The sequence below is a fragment of the Eutrigla gurnardus genome (assembly GCF_963514095.1).
Source record: "Eutrigla gurnardus genome assembly, chromosome: 22".
NCBI lineage: Eukaryota > Metazoa > Chordata > Actinopteri > Perciformes > Triglidae > Eutrigla > Eutrigla gurnardus.
This window is the reverse complement of record NC_139933.1, coordinates 7,464,247-7,490,179: the sequence shown is the minus strand read 5'-3', so window position 1 is coordinate 7,490,179 and position 25,933 is coordinate 7,464,247. Positions and strand designations below refer to the sequence as shown.

The window sequence follows — 25,933 nt, the reverse complement described above, 5'->3', positions numbered from 1 at the left end:
TCTGTTTATTCAACCATACACCACATATTAACATGGGAGTGAACAAGTTTATTATATGGCTTTGGTTTGAACCACATATTATTGCCTATATATTTTTTTTAGCATTAAAATGTGGATATTTTTTGACTGATTAGTTATTAAGACAAATTAATGATAATTGTGTGACACAACGCCACAATAGCAGTAGTCGCATAATATATTTTTTTGTAAATACTTTCTCAAAAGTCCGAGCTGAGAATGGAGTATGTTATTGTTTTAAACGGACACATTTCAGTCAACAGTGGTCAGTGTGGGAGGAATGTAAGGAAACGGTTACATGGACTGGTATGCGTAAGTAGAACCATATGGTGGGAAACTAGTTCCCTTAAGAACACAAACATGTTCTGCTAAAAGCATGTTGATAGTCCAGACCAAAGTGTTTACTGATGGGCAGACTCCCTTCTGAGTTCTCTCCAATACAAAGAAAAGTCACAAATATTGCCCGCATTTGTTCAAATAATAAGAAACACAAGACTGACTGAGACAGATCTGAGTAGGTCTTCTAAGCGTCGGCACATTCTTTAGAAAGAGATAAGGAGAAATAAGATATCACAGAATATTAAGTGCATTTTAAAGAACTTTTCTTGTATAACCATATGTGGACCTTTCCCTTATAGAATACCATAATTGTATAAATTGTTAATATTCCATTAAGCCCCAAAAAACACTCTTTTATAGACAATTATCCTTATCAGACGGATATCAGAGAAAGTTTGAAGCGAGGAATTCAAAACAGGAAGAGTGGGAAGAACAATGTTCACTCTCTGTGACTGATCGCTCCAACTATGGCAATCATTGCCCTTCCTGTTCCCATGGAGTCCTTCAAAGACACATTTTCCTGTTCCCACAAACTCCTTCAAACGCTCCATAATGGAGCGATGGCAACGTTCGTTCACTTAAAGTGGTGAAATTAGCAAATCTGGTCCATCTATCAAAATGTGAAAATGACTGAATAGATTGCATTTATGAGAACGGATGCTCGACTGCAGTAATTCTGTTCTTCTATCTCAGAACAAGCAGATGAGACTTCTGTAAGGAGAAATAAAGATTAAACGCCTCGGCCTCTGTAGGTAAAACCCTGTGATGCAGTCTGCCCCGTCATGATCTTTCCCTCACATACGCTCAAAGAGCCTGCTGGGATTCAGTTGTTCACGAGGACAGAGCAAAAAGGAATGCATTTCGGATGTTATGTCTGAAATTAGAAAGCAGCAGGGATCCGTCACAGCCTGCCGCACTCTGGCTGGAGCTCTAAGAAAGCAGGAGGGGGGGGGGGAGAACCCTGACATAGGAAAAGACATAGAAAAGAGATGTGAGGAGTGGAGGATGCTGGCAGCGTGGCACAAGCATCCCCGGACGCTCACTCTGCCCTCCCCCAGAGGCTTTGGTCCTCTTCCAGCCGGCGGAGTCGGTTCAGGCTTCCTGCAGCTGCTCGCATTGGTGGAGAAGCTCTGGGGAAGAGCTGGGTCCTCAAAAAGGATGGAAGGAAGTCCCCGAAGCGGGTTCCAGCGGTTAGACGGCTCCAAGTGCTCGAACACTTTGAGCTGTGACAGAAAGAAACTGTCTTTCTATATTCATTTAAGAATAAAGATTCATATTCTCTTATTTTTCCTCTCTGTTTAGCGTAGATTTTATTTACTGGGAGAGCTAATCATCTGTTAAAAACAACACATTCATAAATATACATGGTATAGAAATGCCAAACAATTATATTCCTAGAGCACACAGAGGCTCCAGCCTGATATCGAGAGATAATCGTATTTTATGGCACCTTTTGCACTTCATAGCTGCTATTCAAATAGTCCAAAAAGGACTTTTATGTCTCGTATCAATTTAAATGTTATCAGGCTATCCTGTTCATTTTCATAATGTCACACGACACGCTCACTGCTGATCTAAATTTCAGGTGCTCAGTGTCTTTCTTTACACTGAGGAGCGTCTGCTGATCTTCCTCTGTCCTGTTTTTTTAAATGTGTTACAGGACAAACTGTGTTGCCTTCAACAATGTGCACGTTTTGCAGCATCAAATGTGGCTTTGTTTTCTTCAATGTGCTCTTTTTGGTAAGTAAAGTGGGTCATTCTGTTCATGGATGAAAGTGTTGGGAACATGTGATGATGGATGGGAGGGAAAAGTATTTATAGAGGGAGTAGAAATAAAGAACTACTTCCTGTTCACGACTTTTCATGTTTTATGCTGCGTTCATGTGCAGCTGTTGAATTTGTGTTTCAGGCATCCGGGGTCGCCCTCATCGCTATCGGAGTGCAGCAACACTCGACTTACACACAGATCGGCGAGTTTGCAGGGAGCAGCCTGTCTAAAATCGCCATAGTCCTCATTGCGGTGGGCGCCACCATCGCCCTCGTCTCCCTCTTGGGCCATTTGGGGGCGTTCTTTAATAATTATGCAATGGTCTCTTGTGTAAGTAACATAACGCTCCATGATAAGTTAAATGTCTCCATATTGGGTCGTAGGATATTCGGTCGCTGGAGACGTTTTAACAAATGTGTCACTGGCCGTTTGTAAGGTTTGGATAAGACCTCTAACACTCCCTGTGGTTCTTATTCACCAGTTCATCTGTATCCTGATCATCATCATCATTTTGGAGATTCTCACAGGGGCCGTGTTTTTCATTTTCTACAAGAGGGTGAGAAAGATCAAGGATCAAAAGTTACTATTCAAACATTAACGATGCTTCTCAGGCAACACAAGAGGTGGTTCACCACTGCAGTAAGTAAATGCAATCATAAGCAAAATGCATTTTTTATCTCTGCAGACCATCCTTGTGAAGATGAAAGGTGCTATCGACTACGGCAACAAAGCACAAAAGGTGATCCATGAATACAGCCCGGAGAAGAGACACGCCATCGACCAACTTCAGGAAAAGGTGACATCCGGAGATTTGCATTTGCAGGAGGTGCTTGATAGACTGGAAGAGGGGCCAAGATAATGTAAGATAGACCCCGTTAAAGCCCAGGGTGGGTGTTTGTTTCTCAAGTATTTGACAGGTAATTTCTTAAATTTCCCCATGAGAACCTTTCACGCGTTGGCAGCATTCACACATAAAGTTTGTCCATTTAATGGGATTTAAAGTGCACCACGAACCACTAGAGGTGGCCTTTTGTGGATTCTCCGTGTATCATAAGCCATGTTACAGTTCAGGTGCTGTGGTGCGGACGGCCCCGCTGACTGGTCCAGCAGCGTGGGCTGGGAGGACCACGACGCCGTGCCAGATTCCTGCTGCGTGGAGAAGAGTCAGGGTTGTGGAAAGGACAAGGAGAAAACACGCCAAAAGGTCTGCTGGGGATAAATCTGTTTGAGTTTCACAATCATTTCTGTGAAGGTAATGATACGAGAAGTGTTTTCCAACCGCGTGCTCCTCTTCAGGGTTGCATCCAAGCCATCAAGTTCTTTCTGATGAAGAACCTGGTGTGGGTCGCTGCTGTCTGCATCGCTCTTGGTGTCACGGAGGTAAATAAATATCATATCATATCAAAAATAAATAAATATCACGTGTATTTCCCCTGCACGATTTGACAATTTGCTTGAGAAAATATTAAATGTTAATGCAGGCATTTGGAAAAAGCAATGGCATGAATGATAATACAGCCTATCTCAGCCTGTTTGCCTCCAGGTGGTGAAATGGAGAATTAATTAGAATTTACGGAGAGGGGAAATAACCTTTTTGACCCGTCTTTGAGCTCATTTGCTGCCAGTAATTTCTAACCTTTTCTAACCTTTTTACTTGTTACAGGTTTTCGGAGTGATCGTCGGAGGGTGCTTGTGTCTGAAAATAAAAAGAAAGAGCTATGAAAATATGAGCTGAGGTGTCGACCGGGGCCAAGCACATGAAAACTTCCCACATCGCTGACATATTTGATCTATTTCATCTGCTTTTCGAGTCTATTCTTTCTAAAATGTTAAAAAATGTAGTTCATATGATTCTGTCACTGGTGTGTGAAAACAACTTTTACTTGAGTAAAGAAGCTGAATCAGTACTTCTACTTTTACCAGAGTCTTTTTGAACACAAGTATCTGTACTTCTACTGGAGTGTAGAATGTCTGCTATTTGATAATACGTCCAGCAAAACAAATGCTCCTCTCGGACGGATCTTTAAGCGTTTAAGAGGTAAACTACATTTCCCAGAAACCCCCTACGGGAAATGCGTCCGCTCCCTAAATGTGTCCCCGTCTAGCAAAACACGAGAAGTAACGTGTGCGCCTGCAGCGACACAGAAAAACTGAAGAAAAAAAACACACACAAGTTTATGAGCAGCATAAAAACTAAGGTAAACAACCCGTTTCATTGCGATATTATTAACTAGCAGCACAAATAATACTATTATCTAAAAACACACCGCAGGAGCTAAGCTAACAGGCTGTGTGCAACGTTAGCGTTTAGTCCAGCTAGCTGGTTGCCTGAATATCCAACTGAATTAAGCAAAAGTAGAAGCTATAGTGTTTTAAATTGGTTTGAGACTGTAAAATAAAAAAGATAAATAAATAAAACGTGTAGCTAAGTAGGTCTAAGTGTATATAAGCTGGCAGCTGTGCTCATTATTTGTAGAAAGGTGAATGTTATACTCTTATTATTTACCAAGCAGCATGTCAGAGGCTCTGCTTGGACGAATCAAGGAGCTGGAGGCAGACGTGGAGAAGCTGAAGGCCCAGCTGAAGGAGAGGAGCGAAGCTGGAGATGACATGATGTCCAATCCTTCCTCTGGTGGAAACACAGACTGTAAACCTGATTCACACACCAGTGGCAATAGAAGGGGTAAGAAAGCAGGCAAAGAGCGTCCTTTTGACTTCTCTGCCCACCCTCGGCGCCACGTGGCCCTGCGTCTAGCCTACCTGGGATGGTCCTACCAGGGGTTCGCTGTTCAGGAGAACACGGACAACACCGTGGAGGCCAGACTCTTCGAAGCTTTCCTGAAGACTCGGCTGATTCACGACCGGCAGAGCTCCAACTACCACCGGTGTGGTCGCACAGATAAAGGAGTCAGTGCCTTTTCACAGGTGAGTTCACTTCCTAGATATAAAGTTTGAAGATAAAAATCAGGAAGGGTGCTGCGATAATGTGCCGCATACATTAACTTTATCTTGTCTTCACAGGTCATAACCATCGATTTGCGTTCCACGCAGTTTTGCGGAGGACTGGGCGTCACAGTCCCTGAAAGTGCCAAGAGTAAAACTACCGGCGCTGAGCTTCCATATTTGAAAATGCTCAACCGAGTCCTGCCCCAGGACATTAGGATCTTGGACTGGGCACCAGCAGCAGAAGGCTTCAGTGCACGCTTTGACTGTCAGTCACGCACGTACCGGTACTACTTCCCCCGCGGATCTTTGGATGTGAAATTGATGGCAGATGCAGCAAAAAGGTGGGTGAAGACACAAAGTGGTAAACAACACCCCTCTTAAGTCGCTATTCTGATTCGAGGGCCTCTTAACCAACCGACAGATACGAGGGCACTCATGACTTTCGCAACTTGTGCAAGATGGACGTGGGCAACGGAGTCCTGCAGTTTGAGAGGACCATCTTGTCGGCATCAGTCAAGCCTGTGCAGCCGCAGCACATTTCCAGCACGGACCAGTATGACCTCTTCATATTTGAGATCAAAGGACTGGCCTTCCTTTACCACCAGGTATGAAGAGACACTCACCGAGGGTTTTTTTTTTCTCAGCTCCCCTTAGCAATGAATTATGTTAATTACAAGCCGCTCCATAATGACATTTGCAGTCTCTTACCGCAGTGGATTTCCTGGTGTGTTTTGCTGCAGGTGCGATGCATGATGGCCCTGCTTCTCCTGATAGGACAGAAACTGGAAGCCCCAGAGATAATTAATCATCTCCTGGATGTTCAGAGTAACCCCAGAAAGCCCCAGTACAGGTGAGTGTTTACATATTAAATCATCTGTGCAAACTAAATCAGTAATGGCAACAACAGAACTGTTAAAACTACAATTTAATCTGTGTCTTTCTTAAACATGTCCCTTCTTGTCTCTAGCATGGCAGTAGACTACCCGCTGGTGCTGTACAACTGCCACTTTGAGGGTTTGAGCTGGAAACAGGAGAGTGAGGAGGTGAACCACGTCCTGTCGGCACTCCAACAACACTGGACCCAGAGTGCAGTCAGGACCCACGTCCTCCGTGGGATGATCCAGGGCTTGGAGGCCATCGGTGAGATGTTCCAACGAGACAAACGGACCCCGACAACCTCAACATTTTCATTTTTAGTCTATTTAATGTAATCATAAACAAGAATAACAGCTTTGAAATGGACCTCCGCATTAGCACCGTCAGCTACAGGCTTATATGATTTGGAGGAGACTCTTTGAATTGGTATAAATTGTTTCACTTCTCTCCATCCACAGGTGGAGTGTCCTCGGGTGATTGCCGGCTGGTAGAAGGAAGCAGGCAGAGAAACTACCGGCCACTGCTCGAGCGTCCGTGCTGCGAGAGCCTGGAGTCCAGGATAGACCATTTTGTCAAAAGAGGCAGGCTGGAGCGTGAGGAAGGGGAGGACGGAGGTGAAATGATCAACAGAGGGAAAAAGTTTAAGCATTCCCACAATTCCCCCAGTCTACCTGTTTCTTCAGAGACGCCACCTTCAAAACAAAGTACAGATCAACAAGCAGAAGATTAATGCTTTCTCACAGGAGAATTAACTTTTTTTTTTGAGGGTGTGAAAACTTTGTGACAACCTTTTATTTCAGGGAAAACAGTGGACATACCTATTTTATTTTATTTAAAAAACTGCAATTTCATCCATGCAAATGTTTATTTTGCTTTGAAATAAACACGTTTTGGGTGAAGTCTCTTTGAGTTTGGTTTTCAACATTGTTTTAGCAACTATAAAGTTTGAATGGGAAATCGAAATTAGCTCTGTGGAAAGATGCCTAAAAAAAAAATATATATATATATATATATATATATATATATTTATTTATATATATACAGTATATATATTTATTTATTTTTATATATATATATATATATATATTTATATATATATATATATATATATATTTATATATATTTCTTTTTATATATATATTTATATTTATATATATATATTTTTTTATGTGGAAACGTAATTGTGTTTTATCTCAAGAAATTGTACCTATTTTTATTTAAATTTAATAACGTCACCATTTTATTCATGCACATCTTAATTTTGCTTTGACATTAACGTTTTTGGATAAAGTCTCGTTGACTTTGTTTTGAGTTTTTTTTTAGCACCTAAAGTTGTGAATGGGAAATCAAACCCAGAACCGGAAGAGATGTCGGACGGTGTTTGAGGTGGCGCTCGCCAAGCGGATATGCTAGCTGCTAGGTCGTTAGCAATCAGTTGAGTTCAAGTCTGGGTCGCAGACGCAATACCCAGCAACACCTCCGTCTCCCCGACCTGCTCGTTTGACTGCGCATTTATTAGAGCCGACTGGAAAATGGCTGCGGCTTCGTGTTATTGCATATTCGTGGCGGTCGCTCTGACCTGATCGAGACTTGTGCTAACGTTAGCTTGTTACCGACCCCGGTTGTTTACCGCACCAGCCCCCGCCCCCCCTCCCACCTGCACCGGACTGGACTCACACGGTGTATTCAGCTGGTTTAAGGAGTATCGCACGTTTACGAGGTAAAGCTAAATAAAACAAAAACATAATAGGAGTCTTAATGTTTTAAAAATAACCTCTACACGTTTGTGAACAACCAGTCGTCCTCTCCAGTGCGTAGTTGACCCCAACGCTGAGGAGCTGGAAAGCCTTACCACGGTTTATTTTTTATTGGTAATTAGAAGAATAATTTGGAAAAAGCTGTTAAAACAAATCTGGTTTACTTCTTAGCCAAGTGGTATATAAACTGCGTGTAGTTCAACACCTTCACAGGCAGGGGGCGTGCTGTTAAACCTCAGCCTAGGGAAGGCTTTAACCGAGCTATTCCCTCAAATAGTCTGGATTTATTTACTACTTTCTGAATCCTGAGCTTTTTAAGATTGCATAATTTACTGTATGTAATGTGTGCATAGCCTGTTTATTTTTTATTTCCTTTAGTGTGTTTACACTTATAGTGAGAATTCCCTGACATTTTAAAATCTAATATATTCCTGTTTTGTTTGTTTTTTTGTATTGCAAACAAGTCCAATTTTTCGGTGGTATGCCCCTGATACAGTTTTTCCATTAATTTTTTCTACTAATTTTCTCGGAGTCACCATAATGTGATTAATTAACAGCCTGCATCTCTCTGTGTCTTTGCCTCAAGATGTTCCTGGTGGGGCTGACGGGAGGCATCGCCTCGGGGAAAAGCTCTGTGTCTTCGATGTTGCGGGAGCTCGGCTGCCCCATTATTGATGCAGATGTTGTGGCCAGGAAAGGTAGGCAAATATCTCTCCCCCCTGCAGAACGCTTGGGTTTACAAAGTGAATACAAATTCAGTTAAGAGACAAATAGGAATTACTTTTCACCAATATATCTCTCTCACATCACTGATTTTAATAACTCTCGTTATTATAGTGAAATGGACGTGAAGAGTTTGGGCCTGTAGGAGGTTCATTAAGACCATTGCTTGGAGAGAGTGCGTGAATCATGACTGCTGCCTCTGCTGAGTGCGGGGATGATGTTGTAGTTATGTGGTGGAGATGGAAAAAGGAACGGCAGAAATGGGTGCACAGCTGCACGTAGGAGAAAATTTAAAATGCTATCACACTCAGGAGAGTCTGTTACAAAACCGATAAATATCTTCTTCCTGTGTGCCGTTGCTCATCTTAAAAGAACTGGTTTCGTCTATCAATCTATGCACTACAATATTACGTTGTCGACCACGAGGACCAAAAATGTTACCACCCTTTTACCCGCTAATAGTTGTGGAGCCGCACACTCCTGCCTACACTCGCATCGTCTACCACTTTGGGCCGGAGATCCTACTTGAGAACGGGGAGATCGACAGGCAGAAGCTGGGTCAGCTCATCTTCGCCAACGAGGAGAAGAGGAAGCTGCTGAACTCCATCACACACCCAGAGATCCATAAGGCGATGCTTAAGGAGATCCTGTACTACTTTCTCAGAGGTGAGTGGGGGAACTGAGTTTGGCTCGGTTTTCTTTAGACAGAAAAAGGAGGATGAATTACTGAATTTCAGCAGGGTTTGGGCTATTTCTCACAAAACAAATACTGAATCAGTATAAAAAACAATTTAAAATGCGGAATTGTGTCAATTAATTCTGTTAACACTCTTCTTCTGTCGTCCTAGGCTACCGCTACGTGGTGCTGGACGTGCCCCTTCTCTTTGAAACCCGACGTCTCACTCAGTTTCTAAACCACACTGTAGTAGTTTACTGGTAAGACTCACTCATCCCCGTCCTCCCCATCACTTTTACTTTTTTTGACTGTTTGTTTATACGTTATCATTAAATATTTGTTTGTTTTTGCCAGAAACTGGCCATTAGGCCCAGTTTTGTGAGTTATCGGTTACCTCTCTCCAGCCCTCCATCGCATGACTCACTGCCTCTGGATTTTTTAACAAGGCACCCTGTCTGCACCATAAATAACCTCCCATTGTCTGTTCCCTTTCAGTGACCCTGCCACTCAACTCTTACGCCTGATGCAAAGGGACGGCCTGACCCAGGAGCAGGCCGAGCAGCGCGTCGCCGCACAGATGCCGCTCAACGAGAAGCGCGGCCTGGCCAATCATGTTATTGATAACTCGGGCGGCCGCGAGGACGCCCACCGGCAGGTCCTGCGGTTGCACACGAAGCTGGAGGACTCCATGGACTTCCTTTTAGTGAGGGTCATTGCTATTACAGCCACTACTGGTCTGGGTGGGATACTGCTGTACGCAGCCAAGATACTTTTGTCCTAACGGAGGGGGGGAGACGAGGGGAAGGAAGAGTTAGTCCAGGATGCGGTCGAAGACGAGTTCGTGAATAGGAGCAGGCGAAGGCACGTCGGGAGGTCCCGATGCAATTTACTGTGAGATTAGTTTCACAGCACCCGCCACTACAGTTCAGTGGTGTGACGTGCTCTGTGTGCAGTTAACACTGACTTACATTATTGACACAACATGCACTGGCAAATGTGGTTTAGTGTGAAGGGTTTGAATGTGCAATTTCAGACGGTTTTACTCAGAGGCAAGATGGTTTTAGAGCATCAGTTGCTGTACAAGCTTTGGGGCCTATAGCTAAACCTTTTGATTTTATTTCGGTGCAGCGGTCAACACGTAACTAACATCAGTAAAAACACATTAAACACACTATTTATATATAAGGAGTTAAGGTTATGAGGGGTAATTGTAGAAAGTAAGAGCTTTTATTTTGTTACGCCTTTTATACCTTCTGAATCCAAATTAATAGTGAGAACAAAGGAAGAAGTAAACGGCTGCACAGTCTTGACGACTCTATACGTGAATAAATCACTGTGGTTTTTGTGTTTTTCATTTATTTGCAACTTGCAACCTCTATTTTAAGTAGTAAATGCCGTTGCTATCCCCAGTGATGAATACGCCACGGAAAGAAATGATAAAATCCCCAATATGAATGATCTAATGCTTACTGAATGTTATGATTATATGTTTATAGCCTGTATAATGAAGATAAATGGTAGAATGTATTTGACAATCCATTTGGAGGGAATTTACATGAATTAACAGACTTTATAAATATATATATATATATATGGTTGTATTTTCTTACACTTGAAGTCTATGATTTTGTTTTTCTGTGCACACTCACTTGTCACTAGAACACACTATTTGTAACATTAGCTGCTTAACTGCAATATAAATGATTCAGCACTACTGTTTTAAAGTAACAGCTGTGAGAAGGTGTCAGTTTTTCATTTTTTTCATATTTCTGTTTGGGTGCTTTCCCTTCGTCCTGGACGTATTATGTAATATAATCTGTGCAGAATGATTATTCAGCAGTTTGAACACTAGAAGGCTGCTTCAAATGTATCTGATGAAGGGAGGAGGTTTCTCTGGGGTCACTTTAAATCCAAACAGATCATGACAACTCATTTGAAATCTATTTATGGTCAAATATGCAAGTGTGATTTGCAAACAAAAGTTAATGAAATAATTAAAGGGGGGTTGCTACTCCAGTGATTTAGTATTGGACCTTCATTAAGTTCAGGGTCTTAAAGAGACAAGTTTAAATAAGACCAAGTCAAAATTGATGCAACAGAGGCTTAAGTATCATGACTTTTAGTCACCAGTATGGGTCAAACTCCTAAAAAACCACTGGGTCCTACATTTCCCATGATGCCACTCTGTAGTGTAGTTTGTAAGAGCCTCCCTGCTTCATCTTTCAAACCACACGTCTGCAGTGTGTAATGCAGACTTTCTGCTTAACATTTCCACTCCAGGGTAACCCTCATGACATCACTATGACATCGTTGTCACGTTCTCAGACTTTAGAAGGCTCCCCTCAGAGCTCAGCTGTTTTCTCAGACGGAGTAATTGATTAATTCAATTGGGTTTTCTTCTTGAAAGTAGTGAAAAATGTCTGTTAGGATTTCTCACAGCTCAAGAAGACGTCTTAAAATATAATATATAAACAAAGATTGAAGGAAAAGGAAGTTGGCAACAAAAACATTTATTTTAATGTTAAAATAGTTGCTGATAAATCAAATATTGTACGTAAAAAAAAGAAGAAATTGATGAAATCCCATCCTGCAGGTAACATGTGAGGGACAGCTCTTCAGGAGGAGAAAATAACAAAACTTGTGTTAACGGTCAGTTGCGATGTCCTTGCTCTCATTCACATTAGAGCTTAGGCATGGAAATCCAGGCCCTGCAGGCGTCCGCGGTGACATCATCCTGGCTCCGAGGTCCCACGAGCCTGTGTGTGGCTTCGCTTGGCTCCGTCTAAAACCCCTCACTGGTCTGCTATTTGTTTTCATCAAGCCACGGCAGAGTTAATGCTAAGTGACTTGGGCGACGGTGGGCGGGAGGCAGTGAACCAAGGCGGCACACACGTACATGTGTGGCACACAAAAAACCCCACCGCCGCAAACACAATGTGAGCCTTTGCACAGAAAAGCGAACAGGACATACAATCACACTGTAATGTAATCACTCCAGGGTGGTCAGAGCCATCATGGAGGACGGGGTCTATTCCTGGTTGCTTTAGAAAACAAAAAAATGTGCTGTGATTCAAAGTAGCAGCATTCACTTGAACTGTGATATTCATAAATGAAATATTCATCTTAATAATACATGATAATATTGTCTAAATGATAAAGATAATAATAATTGTATATATACAATCATGGTTACAGTCTCTCCCCACACTTTTGAGAGGAACTCATTTGTCAAAAAGAGACCAAAAAATGAAAGATAGCATTATTATTAAAAAAATTCTATCTCTTCCACCCACGATAACGGTGCAGCGATAACCTTTATCGCGACCGTCCTAATTCAGAGCTGCTGTTCAGCAGAGATTTCCGAGTTGCGCGCCGTCTCTTTCTCAGACACGGACCGGGGCCAGATGCAGAGCGTGGAAGGCAGACTATATCTGTACCAGCAAGTGTGAACGCTTCCGGGCAGAGAATAAGGGTGGAGGAGTCTCCGTCTGAATATAAATTGGGTTTTTAATTCTGAAGGTGTCAAGCTAAAAGGTGAAAGTCTGAAGTTGCCTTGTTACACTTTGTAAAAGTGCATGGATACGGCGCTTTATTGTGTGTGGCGGGTCCTCTCTGGGAGCAGAGCAAATCATTTCCTGGTGGCAGGGGGTAAAGACTTCTATAATCTCACCATCGTGTTCAGAGAGTTGGCCTACGGCACCGCAGTGTGTCCACATTTTGGAATCTCCTATCTGAGTGGGGTTGTTTTTTTTCATCCTCCCTCCACCCGCCTACTGCCGCCAGGGAAGGTAAAACGGCGCGGGCAAAGGCAAACAAAAATGAAACGCTTTGCACCAAACTCAACTGACAAGTCTGAAAACTATAATTAAAACCATTCTATTGCATGAGTTTTGTTTTGAGTCTGATTTGGGGCTTATTTTTTCAGGACGTGTCTTCCTAGAGGGTTATAGACTTTCAGTATTCATCAGGCTTTGTGAGAAGCAATTATAAATTATCAATTAATACAAGACATTTGCAGTTATAGACACATTTTGGTATTTTGGCAGGCTGAATAGTGTAACCAGCCACACATTACTTTCCACGTATTTGACTGATTAGACCTTCTCTCAGGACTCTTTTGTAGCAGCCGTTAGGATGGGACAACTCACACCTTTGTGATTCTTACTGGTACATTAATTTGCCTCAGGCGTGGGAGTACGAGGCCTTTAATGGAATTGTTTAAGAGCTATAAACCGAAAATATACCAAATTATTTCTTAACCTCACGCTGTCGACGCCGCCCACTGCATTCTCATTCCGTCTGGGCTTTCTTCACAGAGGACATCTTGACGTGTCACAGTAGGCGAAGCACAGGTGGGAATAATAAAAGCTAATGACGGCTGAATTCCATTTAGCCGCTTGGTTTTCAGTCTCCCGGTCAGAGGTGGAGGAAGTTCTCAGATCTTTACTTAAATGAAAGCAATACAAGTGTTTTCAGCAAAGTGCACTTAAAGTAAAAGAAGTTAAAAATACTCGTGATTCCAAAAGTCCCCCCAGTATCTTGTCATTTCCTGTGTAACTGAACAAAACATTGATGGTGGATGTGTTTGCTCTGAACATAACAGCCTCTTAATTAATATGATATATAAGAGGTTGATGTCAAGCATCTACACCGCCTACATTTATGGATTTGTCATCTGGTATGTCTGGCAGGTTTAAAAAAATGTATTAATTAATAATAATTGCCACTGATTATTCCTTTAAAGTGAATCTATTCAGTATTTAACATGAGAATGTATTAGTTTGTGGCTGATTTCTGCTTCTTCCAAGCAAAAACAACTTTATTTTAAACCATTTTGACGAAAGCACAAATCGAGAAAAAAAGAGCAACGCCGGAAAAATAACCCACGAGGTCACCGGATGCCATGCCGGCTCTCCCTTAGCGCAACGGGTCACAAATGCAGCTCGACACCAACGGGTAGAAGAAACTGGCCTGAGCAACTGTAACGACTTTGGTGTTCTTGAACTCTGGCATCTTGTGTCACGCTGAGGAAGGGGCACTCGCAGCGCCTCCGTAGCCCGTTGTCAGGCTGCATCCATGAGACCGCGGTGAGGTGAAGAGACAGGCAACACGCCAGCGGAGCGTCTCCAGCCACATGACTCAGCCTGTCCCTGCGCGTTAGCCCCGGCTCACTCAGGGCCGTGAGGGAACAAGGCCGTCGGTATTGAGTCACTGACACACTGGACGGTCCCCGGATCGAGCGTGGCGACGGGGGAAGAACGAGTAATGTGCATGGGTGCGTTTGACGCTTTATCTACTGTAATGCAAGGTGAGGATTTTGCTCATTTATGTATGTCTTCCATCATCCGTGATTCAATTACATATACATCCGTTAATACTCACCAAAATTGTGCATCTCCTTGAGCTCGAACAAACGCAATGAATGCATTTCCTTCCACATAAAAGTCCTGCGTTGCTTCCTAAGAAGTGGTCGTAGTTGCCGTGACGTCATCCATTTGTGTGTGGACTGGCTGTTTTGAAGCCTCGTTGTTTGGCCGTCGCCATCTTGGTTTTATTTTGGAACCAGCAGTGACATAAGAGGGTGGAGCTAAGTAGCTAAGCTAACATCCTGTACTTAAAGTGCTTGTTACCATAAACTCATGTTGACTGAGCTAATACGTCAAGTGCTAAGTCAGTTCCTTAAAGACTTCTATACATCTGACTTTTTTTGCAACGATAGATGGCGTCCCCTGCTGGTTATTAGAAATAATGCACGTTTGAAGCACTTCCACATTAGCCTCGGCGTTCAGACCTGGAGGTGGCGGTCTTCTTTTCACCTGTCAATCAGTGGAATAGAGTGAAACCATTGGAAGGAATGTGTACCATGTCACTCGTGTGTGTCCTCGTGCACGAGTCAAACTAAACCAGGACCCAAACTAAACCAGGACCGAAGCAGGACTAGAGGTCAAAAACTCCACAGGGAACCTTTAATGCCCTTTTTTCATTAATCAGCCCGATTTTTTTTTTTGCTTTTCTCACACATGAGAGCAACACATTTAAGTGGGTATTTATTCGTCTAACATTATGACATAGCATCCATAAAAGCAAGAAAACAACAACACTCTATCAAGACACATTGTAATAAACGGTTATTTAACCTCTGGTTTCACTGGCCATTCTGCCATATTGCACAGCAGAAACTGATGAGAGCATTGTGTTTCTCACGATAAAAGGTCTCACTGAGATCAATCACTACACGCTGCTTCTGAGCAATCATGCCTTTTATTCTGCTCGTTGAGTTATTGAGGGCGTCCCAGGTTTCCATGCTAACAGAGACCTGGTGTCACGTTGCCATGCGAGTCCACGTTGGCTATAATATCGCTGATAACTTGTATCCTGTTTGTTCTAATCACATTCGGAGAGAAGTGCTGCTGTATTCCAGACTGTAGCCTGAAGGATGACACTGTTTATTTTTAGTAATCAATGTGATATAGTCAGGCGTGGGGTGAGATAACAGTCGTGAAGAGGATGCTGAGCAGCTGGAAAAGGTTCTGCTTAACGTCTGTATGTATAGGAAGCCTCAGCGTTGAGAGGAGACTGCTGGAGGAATAGATCGAAGTGCCTCTGATAATCTCAAAGATTGGATTGATGAGTCTATGGAGCTAATTGCTGTTGGGCGCTGGTCAGAGCTGGCCGATCCATCCACTCTTTTGTGCTGCCAAGTACAGATATTTCTAGTATTTTTGTGATCAAACCTAAGAAAACATCTTCTTAGGTGCCCGCCCACATGAGTTAAACCATCTGTGCGTGTAAGTGGTGCGCGAGCTGAACATTTGTTGGGAGGAAGTGTAGTAGATGAGCAAGAAGGGGCTATTTAGCTCGACAATAAAGACGTGGAGCTCTTCTTTGGATCTACCCCCGGTGAGGTAAGTGGGGATGCTAAAGATAACAACACCAAGGGCTCATTAACGTCACTTCAGACACTTCAGGGGGAGGCGCCCTCCCCTCAAACCTTTCTCCTGTCTCGTTAAGACTAAAGGCACATGCTGCGATCCAGCGCTGACCTAAACATTCAACCAACACACGGGCCCATAAACCCGCCCACGCGCTCAGCGGTAGCCTGATAAGCCGCACGCCTCACCAACTGTCCCCCTGCAAATGTCAAACTGAAGCCATCTCACTTTAGTAGGGAGATAGGGAGTGGGCGGGAGCGAGGGAATCAAAAATGTCCTTAAATTTTCGTTTGCCTACGCTGGAGATTACCAAAAAATTAAAAAACAAGTCTGCAGTGGAGATAATCTTTCAAATCCTTCTACTTAGACGTGATGAAAAGAGGTACAGTAGGAAATCTCAAGACATCCACGCAGCCAAGTCCGAAAGACGAAAGCTCTGGTGGACAAAAAAGCAGCTTACGGCACTTCTTGGAGGGATACTTATCTTCAAACTGTGGACCTGAATAAAGTCGGGGGGGGGGGGAAGACATGAGATGAAATGTGAGACAAAGGTTGTAGCGTGGCGTACAGTCCAGATGCTGTTTCATCACGTTATAGAACGGCGGGCCCCAGTGTGTCCTGTTGGGTAGGTTGTTCAGCTAACGTCACCGTCAACACCAAATGACCCCCGAGGAGGGCTTTCTGTCACATACACAAGCACAACAGCTTGAGTAAGGAGCGCCCGGTTTTGGAGGCAAAGACGGTGCCTGCCAAGATAATTTTTCTTTACGGTTCACGCGGCGGCTTCCCTGTTTTTTCCCTGACCTCTATAAATTACTGAAAAAAGAATGGGAGGATGGCCAACGGCTTTTATTTATAAGCAATATGATGCAATAATTTGCATTATATGCAAAAATGATGGCATGACTAAAATCCTCTTCTGTTCTGGGAAAGAAGGAATAAAAAAAAAGATTCTCTTCACTCACTCATCTTTTGAAATGATAAATGCAGTTGAACTTCTGGTCTCTTAAGCGTTTTTTTTTTTTATATATAAGAATGTTTTTGGTGCATTTGTGTTTCTCCCCCAAAGCGTTCCAGGGGAAAAAGTACAGATGTTGCAGACTCTCGGGCACTTTTTAAGTTCCAATGGATTCAGCAGTGGAAGCTGTTTTCTCGCAGACCGGGGGCGTTTGTCTTTGACATTGTGACATGAAGTCTCTAATTTGACGATGTGCTCATACACCCTGGAAGGAGAAGGCAGCCTGTGCTAGTGCTCGACCGCCCCCTGGCTCGGGTGACCTCTGCTTAGGCACGGACCCTCGGCCTTAATTGTGTCTGGAGGAATTCCGCTGTCTTAAGAGAAGCTTAAGTTTAGACCGGAGGGCCTTCACTGCAGTTAAACAGGATGCTCTACTGCAGTGTGGCAATCGTGTCTCATCATTTCAATCAACTGTACACCAATCCACAGCCCGCTACCAAAAACGCTGGATTCAATTGAGCTCGAGAGAAAAACACTGTGCATCTGTATTTCGGTTTTCCATATTTACATTTCTTGACACCCCTCAAAAATTTAGTTCTTGAACTCTTGACTTGGTGGTTCAAACTAAGTAAGAGACAGTTTTGGACCCTGCACGGTCCGAGTCGAAGGCGAACTCTGTCCAAAAGAATTTCTTAATATCAGAAACATATATTAGTTTTCACAGTTTAGGCCTGGAAGCTATTTTCCTGTCTCCAAACACTTGCGTCGCTGTCCCAGCGGAGCCTAATTTGCCCCCGATTACTTTGCGACACTGATCTAAGCTTCGTCATGATGCGTTCTAACACCCGCCACCCCTGACTTTTTTACCGCTGCATCTCAGCGTCTCCACACGCATCAGAGGGAAAATCTCTCCTTTGATTAGGAAACACAATCATCTCCTGCACTTCATTTGGCATTTAACACAGCTGTGGTTTTCGTCTCCCCTTTTCTCGGCGATCATCCCTCCATTGATTGCCTCGTGCCACGCTGCCACGGCTCTCTTGTGTGTAACATTTTCACTGGGAAAATGAGAGATCAGAACAGCTGATCAGCAATTCATTAGGTGACATTAACCAGATCATTTGTGAGGAAATAAAAAAAAAAACATTTTTTAATGAAAAATCATGGCCATTCAAAATAAACGCCACATCAATATATATTCCTTAAGCCCACACTTTAAAGTCACTGTATTTGTCTTTATCATTTGTGGAAACATACAGAACATTTCAACAGGTGTTGCATGCACAAACTGAATGAATAAATCTTTACAAATGAGCACATATATGCAATATATAATTGTACAACTAGCGATCATCAACAACTATGTTCTTGAAACAGACACACAATATGGTGTATGTGCACGACTGTGTTCAGACAACAAGATCCAATATCGTAGTGACAGTTTATACACGAACAATATGCCAACTTGAATGGGCTGATAATGATATGAGTTTCCAAATCATCACACCAAGACACAATGCAGTTTGCGACACCGTCTTGCATTCGGAAAAAAAACGAGCGTAATCTCATTTCGGCCTCCGAATATTTGACAAATCAGTCGTTTAAAGCACAACATCATAACAGCATGAGAAGACATAATTTCAACATAAATGTTAAACAGCACATTTACAAACACAGCAGTCGACCGTTAGATTTCCAAGACTCGAAATTGGAATGACAGCTCAAAAAAAAAAAAAATGATGGTGAGGTTTCTTCACTGTCAGAATTGTTACTGCACCTCAGCATGACACATGACATTACTGTCACTGCTGCATCGCTCGCGTCCATCAGAATAGCGGCATAGGCACCCTGTATACAATGGAGCATGTGGATGAGAAGGTGTAGTTGCAAATAACCACAGATCCACAGCCTTAGTCACCGTATCGACGCTAACCTCAAGCATCGGTGGGGGGAAAAAAAACTGTGGCTCGGTGGCTATGGGCAACATTAACCTTACTGCAAGAGCCGAGTGAAAGTCAGGAAGTGAATGTCTTCTGGTTGTGACCTTTCACCTCTGAGTCCACGTCCCGTCCTTGCTTCAGTCGGCATAGAGGATGAACCCCGAGAACGTGCTGTATTTGTTGCTGTTGCCCCCGTGGGCCTTGCCCCCGTCCAGTTTGATGAAAACCTCATCGCCCGCATCCAGATGAAGGATGACACTGTTGCTGGCGTAGTCGTAACTCTGGTCCTGGTCCTGGGCAATGGCGCTGGCCCTGACCTGGAATATGGCACAAAGCAGAAAAATGTATTTACTTATCATCATAAAGATGCAAAACTTGTGCTTTGTTATAAATGATTATAAATCAGGCTGAAAGGATCATATTACAATGACATTGCAATTAGTGAATTTGATGCACGTGAAATATTAAAATGATGAGACCACGCTCGCCCTCCATGAGTTGACTTAAAATCTTATTTTAGGAAAAGCGAGTTTGCAAGATGTGTGCTGGGAGTTTGTGTAAAGTGTGTCCCCTGTGGTGAATAGCTTGTTTTTCCCTCCCGTGACTCAAATGAAAGGGTCGGGCTTGAGTCAGTCCGCCTCTGAGGAAGGATGGAAGTGCATACTATCCCCTTTTTGCCTCGGTTTTTACTCTTACATGTAATGCCATGTTTATCCTGAGTCACCGTGTCAACGGAGGGTAATTTACTTAGGGTGTTAGATCTGGAGCTCGACAGCCAAATCACTTCTGCACGTCCGTGTAAAAAAAAAGTGAAACTGGCTGAAGTTGCTTGGCGTGTACAGTTATAGCCCTTTCTAAGCTTTAACTAATGTACAGGTGCCAAGTTGGCTGCTGCAACCAGATCCTGGCGACGGGTTCTGAACCAAGTTAGAACCAAAATAGGTGAAGTTGTAATTAGTGCAATGCAGAACAAAAGTGCATGTCAGGAGGCTGCAGGGTCTGAGCAGAGAGTTTGAGCCACGGATGACAGCATGATGATGGATCTCTGAGACGTGAGGACAGCGCTGCCTGAACTCCCTTTCCTCCCTGCCCTCCGCTCACAGAAAGACCCATTCATTTCATAGATTGTCTAAAAACATTTCTCTATTTTTATCAGTAATATTGTACTTTTAATCAGGGACATGTATAGTAGAGTGACATCACTTTGCCCCTCCTGGACCAAATACATGTATAATGAATGATCATATTGAGTTGCACCTTTTCTCTTTAGACATTTTGTGTTGGAATCAACAGAAGTTAAGTTGTATCCTGATGTGGGTGATTTCACTATCGGTTATAGTTGGTTTGCATGTTTGCCTGAAGCCACATAAAGATGGTATATGTGTGTTTCCTTACTGCCATCAACCTTAACAGTGTGTATTAGGATTTGGCAAAAGTCAGTGACACTTTAATTCATTTGGAAGAATACCTGCTCAAACAAAGGAAGACATTCATTTATGGTTTCATTAGATGTTTTGGAGCTCATAGGTTGCTTAAGGCAGTGCTCATTTCCTCTCAGTTCATTTCTGACTGTGGCAAACTATAAGTTAAATGTAGCTCTATATATAAAACGTCATATCTGGTGTTGCACAGTATTTACGGTGTCACTGCCCTCTACAGAAAGCTGGAGGAGGCACCTCGAGGAAGTCTTTGCAAATCAATAGTCAGCAGGTGAATCATTCTGATTAAAATATTCAACTACCAGCTCTCTCTACAAGCACACACTGTCTCCGGCAAGTGTTTGCTTGTCTGTTTTTCTTCTGCTGTAGTTAGAAAATCTAATTCTCATTTGACTACCTTTATATTCACTTTTTACCAACCTTTTTGACAATTTCTCTAATGATGTAAGGGGTGAAGAATGAAAAATGTGTGTGTTTGGACATAATATTTGATATGCTGTAGTGTACCATCATCAGGACCAGAGGGGTGGAGGTGTAATCAAGATTACAGTAACAATAGAAGGTGGGGGGTAACATGAACACTACAGTAAACCAATAAATAACCATGGATGTGCTGTTGAAGTGTAAGGTGTTTTATTCCCTTGGGACAAAATATGACAAATTCCTTACAACGCAGTTCAAAATCTGTTTAGTGTCTCTAACTACACACATAGCTTCACACATATGGCATTACGATGGACTGCATTGTAATGTAATTATTGCCTCCACTCTCTGTATCTCTGTTGCAGCCTTCCCTGAGATGTTTGTAGGAGAAAAAAAATGTCCGGGGCTCCCCATTTACATGGCGTTTGATCAATGTCCTCACCTGGGGGGGCTTTAAAGACGTTACAAAAGTATGGCAAAAATATCACGATTCGATATTGAGACGTCTGGGCCTGACAGGCAGTCTGATAACGCGTGCTAGCACATCACGGTTTTTTTCCGTGAAGTTTGTTGTATTTCAAAGGGCACCAGCTTTGAACTAGCCACTACCCCAGGCTGTGTTTTGATGTGTGCAGAGTTGAGATAGCGCCACACTCCTTCCACTCACTTCGACGTGTACATCATCGGATGTGTTATACGCACAAGATACACAATCTGGCAGCGTGCCACTGTGCATTGTCATTATCTTGTACTCCTAACACCAGACCGAGATCTAAAATCACCGTCCACATGAATGCATGACTACTCAATTTAGACCGCCAGCACACTGGTTACGCTGTTTCCCTGAGCATTTTGATGGGTAATCCCAGTCTGTGATTCAGCATACTTAACAGATAATTCTCTAGTATTTGTATTGAGAAACTGTGCTTTTCACATGACATCATTAAACATTGGGAAGTGTTTTAAGAAGGCGTCTGAAGAGTTAGAAATGTTACCCACCAGACCATTCTTGATCAGGTCAGCCCACATGCTGGTGCCATCTCCTCCCCTCATCAGCACATTGTAGATGAAAAAGTAGGTGCCGGGAATCTTACAGGTGAACTTGCCCGTCGCGCCCTCAAAGTTACCGCCGATATTAGTCACCACGTCGTCGAATCGTAGAATGTCGTAACCTTCTTGGGGGTTTCGTAGTCCCGCATAAAACGCCACCCGAGGCGTGGTGTTGTATGTGGTTGTACTAACCGCCCCTTTACCCCCTAAACCGAGAATCCCCGTCCGCACAATGTCCACGCCATCTCCCGGTGGACCCTTAGGTCCCGGTGGGCCTGGCTCTCCAGGCGGTCCCGGGGGTCCAGGCTTGCCTGGGCGTCCCTGTTTGCCGTGTGGGCCGTGGGCGCTGTAAGTAGGCAGCGGTGGGCCGATGCTGTGATCACTCAGATCCGCATCCTTGTCCACCTGTAGGCCTGCGGTGGCCGTGTCTGTTCCGGCGTGCACACCTGTGTCCGTCGTGGGGAAGGGGTCACAAACCATGCGGCAAGTACCCAGCATCTCGAAGTGGCTCGCGCTGTCATCTATGCCACCTGTGCCAACCGAGCTGACCAGCACAGGGATGAGAACCACCAGGACCAGGACCAGCATGACCCCCACAGCAGCCGCCACCAGGGTCTTCCGCCCGATGCTCAGCCGGGGAAGGGGCTGCGCTGCCAGCGTGGAGCTCTCCGGAGTGGAAATGGTGACTGTGGGGAGTGCGTCCACCTGGCAAAACGCAGACACGGTCGAGGATCTCCGGCGGTGGAGATGGAGCCCGGGGAGCGCTGGTGAAAGTGTGTGAGTGAATGACTGAGTCGTGTGGGAGTAAGGGAGAGGGAGTGGAGCAAGGGACCGAAGTGATCAAAAGGAGGGAGAGAGATTGAGTGAGGAGAGAGAGTAAGAGGAGAGGAGGAGGGAGAGAGTAAGACAGCTTGAGAGGGAAGGAGAAAAAAAAGAAAAGAAGCAAGGGGAGGAGAGAGTGAGCAACATGCACTCACGAACCATCTGAGTCAGGGTGAAGGAGGGCACTTTCCTACTGGCACATGTGGAAAGCCAGGGAGGACATAAGGAAGGAGTGATAGAGCTGGAGAAAAGATTTGAGGGAAGTTTGTTAAGATGAGAAGAATCTTAATTAATAATTTTTTTCAATAATATTTAGCAAGTTGGCTTTGATTTTGCGCACTAATGTAAGAAAACATTTTATTCTGAGTACCAGCCTCTTTGGAAATGGGTATAGATTTTCTTCTGGCATAGTTTTCTTAGTTTAATGTTTAATGTTAAAGTTTTATCGAGGTCAGAATGTGTATATATTTGTCGTTTGTGTGGGTGTATAGCGGGAGGTTCTGGAAGGATTCTAAGCATCTGTCAGGCTGTGACCTATTCAAAATTATACAAACTTTGAATGTGCATTTCAGAACTTAAAGTGGCAGTCCGTAACAGTTTCATCTATTTAATTGTCTTTTAAGTTTCTATCTATCAAAGAGTGAGTCAAAATTCCAAATGAGTGACACTTTTTACGTCATTCAGCAGCGGTTGGTCTGCCCCAGGTGGAGCTACTCACGGAAGAGTATGCTGCGTTTCATTGTAATCGGAAATCGGTAACTTCACAATGGAGGATCAACAGCCAGAGAAAGAAGAACATTCAACTTCCAGTCCCAAGAAAAAGAAACAAAACACTAATGGAAGTGAAGAAGGAAAGTCATCAAGAAGCAAAGTGATCGCCAATGAGGGAAAACCATGGACCTCCTTTCAGCGTGGAGCATTTGAAGGCATCACGCAGATGAGAGACAGTCAGACGGTGAGGGAGATGAGGTCCCAGAGGCTCGCCTGCAGTTCCAACTCCCGCCAGAGAGGCCGCTAGGAGCAACGTAACTCAAATCTTACGGATTGCCACTTTAAGTAAAATGATGTTCTGATTCTATAGAGTGGTGAAGTCCCGCCCCTCCATTTCCGGGACATGGGTCCTCAAAAGCAAAAAAATATCAATGCGATTCAATGGGTAGATACAAATTATTTTCTGGTCCCGTTTGAATTGTGCCATGGATTTCACATATGTTCTTTGTGATATTTAAAGAAAATTTTTCACGCAAAGAAGACGACAATTAAGCGCGAAGAGTTTTGATAAAGTTAGGTTTTGTGTGAGCCGCTTTGTGAACTACAGCTCCTCGCTGTTCTCGTCGCGAATGATATACGTCACCACCCGCCGAGTCCGAAGTCCGCCGAGATGGCTGTTTCTCTGCTCCACTTCACCGCTTTTTTCCAAGGGCAGAATAAAAGTATCGAAAGGGGGGAGAACCACTATAAGTCGGGTCATGTGGAGAGCCTCAACTTCGCCGATGGGGAGATGGTTGGAGCAAAAAGGGAGGGAAAAGGGCGATGACGTGACGTCACATACGCGACACAACATGTAGTCTTTATCATTGTGTTTTCTCAATGAATTTTAACTGAAGAATTGCACAATAAACGGTCAAACTCTTGACATGGAAAATTATAATTTAAGCCTATAAACAACATTTGTGTAATCCAAGGCATAACGACCGGGGGATCAGATAATAATTATTTTCCGTCCATTGAACACCATTCATTTTTTTCGCTCCGAAAGGACCCATGGCGCCGTTACTTCCTGCTTCCGCTTCGGCACTCTATTCTAAAACTTCTAAGACTTCAATCACTAATTAATTGCGTGATCACTAGAACAGGCATGAATAGAACAAGGGACACAAGTGGTCTGGCAATTAAACTGATTGCAACTAAGTCCTCGAAGGTGATCGTAATAACAATATGCAAATTGTTTACTGTGTATGCTGTGAACGTCAAGGTTCCACAATCTGCCCTTTTCACAACATTTTTGGCTTATGGCTGCAAAACCATAGATGGATTTAATGTATATTGTATTAAAATTGGTATTAATAGATTTGGAGGAGGGCACATGGAGGCAGCAGCTGTAAATAATATTTATATTGATAAGTTATCACCTTATAAAGGGTAACATATTAAATATATTTACTAATACACAGAATGACTACAGAAACCTACTAACAATTCAAGGAAGAAAGATAGTAATTATTTGTTTAAAGGTGCAGTGTGTAGAATTTGGCGGCATCTAGTGGTGAGGTTGTAGATTGCAGAAATATGGTGGCCAGCTCTACGAAGAGGACCCGCTCCATATAAACGACTCATTCTAAGGTAATGAAAGCATTCTCATTTGCAGGTGATTATACATTAAAGACTTATTAATATTATATTCCATGTCAAACCTATATTCCTCTAAATGCTGCACACTGTTCCTTTAAATTCGTTAAGATGTCATATTTTCACTGTGTTTTAAAAGATGCAAGATGTGTATTTTTCCATTTGATGAGATTTGGAAGTCAACAGAACGGCATCTTGAATTTGAATGTCTGTCACACTGAAGCCAGTTACATGTATGTGGCCACAGTATGACTGAAATGGTTGGAATCAGCCGCGAGAGGAGTAAGCAGAAAGTAGTCCCCCACATTCTTTGATGCCGCTGCCGTCACAGGACCTGACAATGGTACTGAGTCAGACACCTGGAGCGGTGCTTTCTTGCTGAGTCTCTCTAATGGATGATAATATACACTAAATCAGACAGAGAGAGAGAGAGAGAGAGAGAGAGAGAGAGAGAGAGAGAGAGAGAGAGAGTAGAGGTATTAACTATGTCAACCTTCTATCTAAAGTGCAGCACAAAGATTTGCTGTATTTGCAGACTTTAGAGCCCTCATGTGGCATTTTACCACATTACAAAATGTTATCTGCACACATCATTTATTCACATCTGATGCTAATATTATGTGAGAATAAAACTAATGATGCACAGATTACATTTAGTGGCTCATTGAAAACATTTTTTTGGTATTTAGCCATGTTTTAGTTGCCTAAACCTAACAATATGTGGGATTTATTCAGATATCAGAGTCCTATTCTTTGGTAGAGCAATGTCTCATTCCCTGAATTTCGAAAACCGTTGCCGGTGAAATCCAGGCAACAATTATGTTTCCTCCAAGCGGCATCAGTAGCTGGCTTTCATATTCATGTTTTGTTGATTGTTTCATGAAAAATGGTTTTGGAAAGGAGTGGAGAACAACTCA

At 43.2% G+C, this 25,933-nt stretch overlaps 4 protein-coding genes across 5 annotated transcripts; 3 read left to right on the top strand and 1 right to left on the bottom strand.

Annotated features, from left to right (window-relative positions):
• Positions 1–1,971: 1,971 nt before the first annotated feature.
• Positions 1,972–4,032, top strand: LOC311032896 (CD63 antigen-like). Its single transcript, XM_084039966.1, has 7 exons — positions 1,972–2,097; positions 2,267–2,455; positions 2,607–2,681; positions 2,811–2,921; positions 3,192–3,329; positions 3,422–3,505; positions 3,789–4,032. Exons 1-7 carry the CDS (start codon positions 2,041–2,043, stop codon positions 3,858–3,860), a joined length of 726 nt encoding a protein of 241 aa, XP_083896092.1. The 5' UTR covers positions 1,972–2,040; the 3' UTR covers positions 3,861–4,032.
• Positions 4,033–4,164: 132 nt separating this feature from the next.
• pus3 (pseudouridylate synthase 3) lies at positions 4,165–6,810 on the top strand. Of its 2 annotated transcripts, XM_084039965.1 has the most exons (7): positions 4,165–4,323; positions 4,639–5,050; positions 5,147–5,412; positions 5,493–5,676; positions 5,812–5,921; positions 6,039–6,211; positions 6,406–6,810. In XM_084039965.1, exons 2-7 carry the CDS (start codon positions 4,640–4,642, stop codon positions 6,675–6,677), a joined length of 1,416 nt encoding a protein of 471 aa, XP_083896091.1. In that variant the 5' UTR covers positions 4,165–4,323; position 4,639; the 3' UTR covers positions 6,678–6,810. The 2 variants fall into 2 exon arrangements, with proteins under 2 accessions (XP_083896091.1, XP_083896090.1); XM_084039964.1 differs by having other exon boundaries at positions 4,165–5,050.
• Positions 6,811–7,333: 523 nt separating this feature from the next.
• dcakd (dephospho-CoA kinase domain containing) lies at positions 7,334–10,812 on the top strand. The gene is made up of 5 exons (XM_084039948.1): positions 7,334–7,667; positions 8,291–8,402; positions 8,890–9,093; positions 9,276–9,363; positions 9,599–10,812. The coding sequence occupies exons 2-5, from the start codon at positions 8,291–8,293 to the stop codon at positions 9,882–9,884; spliced, it is 690 nt and encodes a 229-aa protein (XP_083896074.1). The 5' UTR covers positions 7,334–7,667; the 3' UTR covers positions 9,885–10,812.
• A 7,376-nt stretch (positions 10,813–18,188) lies between these two features.
• LOC311033122 (C1q-related factor-like) lies at positions 18,189–22,690 on the bottom strand. Its single transcript, XM_084040324.1, has 2 exons — positions 21,795–22,690; positions 18,189–19,250 (listed from the first exon to the last, which is right to left on the bottom strand). The coding sequence occupies exons 1-2, from the start codon at positions 22,431–22,433 to the stop codon at positions 19,071–19,073; spliced, it is 819 nt and encodes a 272-aa protein (XP_083896450.1). The 5' UTR covers positions 22,434–22,690; the 3' UTR covers positions 18,189–19,070.
• Between the last annotated feature and the right edge of the window lie 3,243 nt (positions 22,691–25,933).

Bases quoted from the DNA above. Each gene is read 5' to 3' on its own strand.
- LOC311032896 (XM_084039966.1), top strand. From the start codon at position 2,041: ATGTGCACGTTTTGCAGCATCAAATGTGGCTTTGTTTTCTTCAATGTG. The intron at 2,456-2,606 runs GTAAGTAACATA...CTTATTCACCAG, and splicing joins ATTATGCAATGGTCTCTTGT to TTCATCTGTATCCTGATCAT. The intron at 3,506-3,788 runs GTAAATAAATAT...TACTTGTTACAG, and splicing joins TCGCTCTTGGTGTCACGGAG to GTTTTCGGAGTGATCGTCGG.
- pus3 (XM_084039964.1), top strand. From the start codon at position 4,610: ATGTTATACTCTTATTATTTACCAAGCAGCATGTCAGAGGCTCTGCTT. The intron at 5,051-5,146 runs GTGAGTTCACTT...TTGTCTTCACAG, and splicing joins GAGTCAGTGCCTTTTCACAG to GTCATAACCATCGATTTGCG. The intron at 5,677-5,811 runs GTATGAAGAGAC...GTTTTGCTGCAG, and splicing joins TGGCCTTCCTTTACCACCAG to GTGCGATGCATGATGGCCCT.
- dcakd (XM_084039948.1), top strand. From the start codon at position 8,291: ATGTTCCTGGTGGGGCTGACGGGAGGCATCGCCTCGGGGAAAAGCTCT. The intron at 9,094-9,275 runs GTGAGTGGGGGA...CTGTCGTCCTAG, and splicing joins CCTGTACTACTTTCTCAGAG to GCTACCGCTACGTGGTGCTG. The intron at 9,364-9,598 runs GTAAGACTCACT...GTTCCCTTTCAG, and splicing joins CACACTGTAGTAGTTTACTG to TGACCCTGCCACTCAACTCT.
- LOC311033122 (XM_084040324.1), bottom strand. From the start codon at position 22,433: ATGCTGGTCCTGGTCCTGGTGGTTCTCATCCCTGTGCTGGTCAGCTCG. The intron at 19,251-21,794 runs GTGGGTAACATT...GCCATATTCCAG, and splicing joins ACCTGATCAAGAATGGTCTG to GTCAGGGCCAGCGCCATTGC.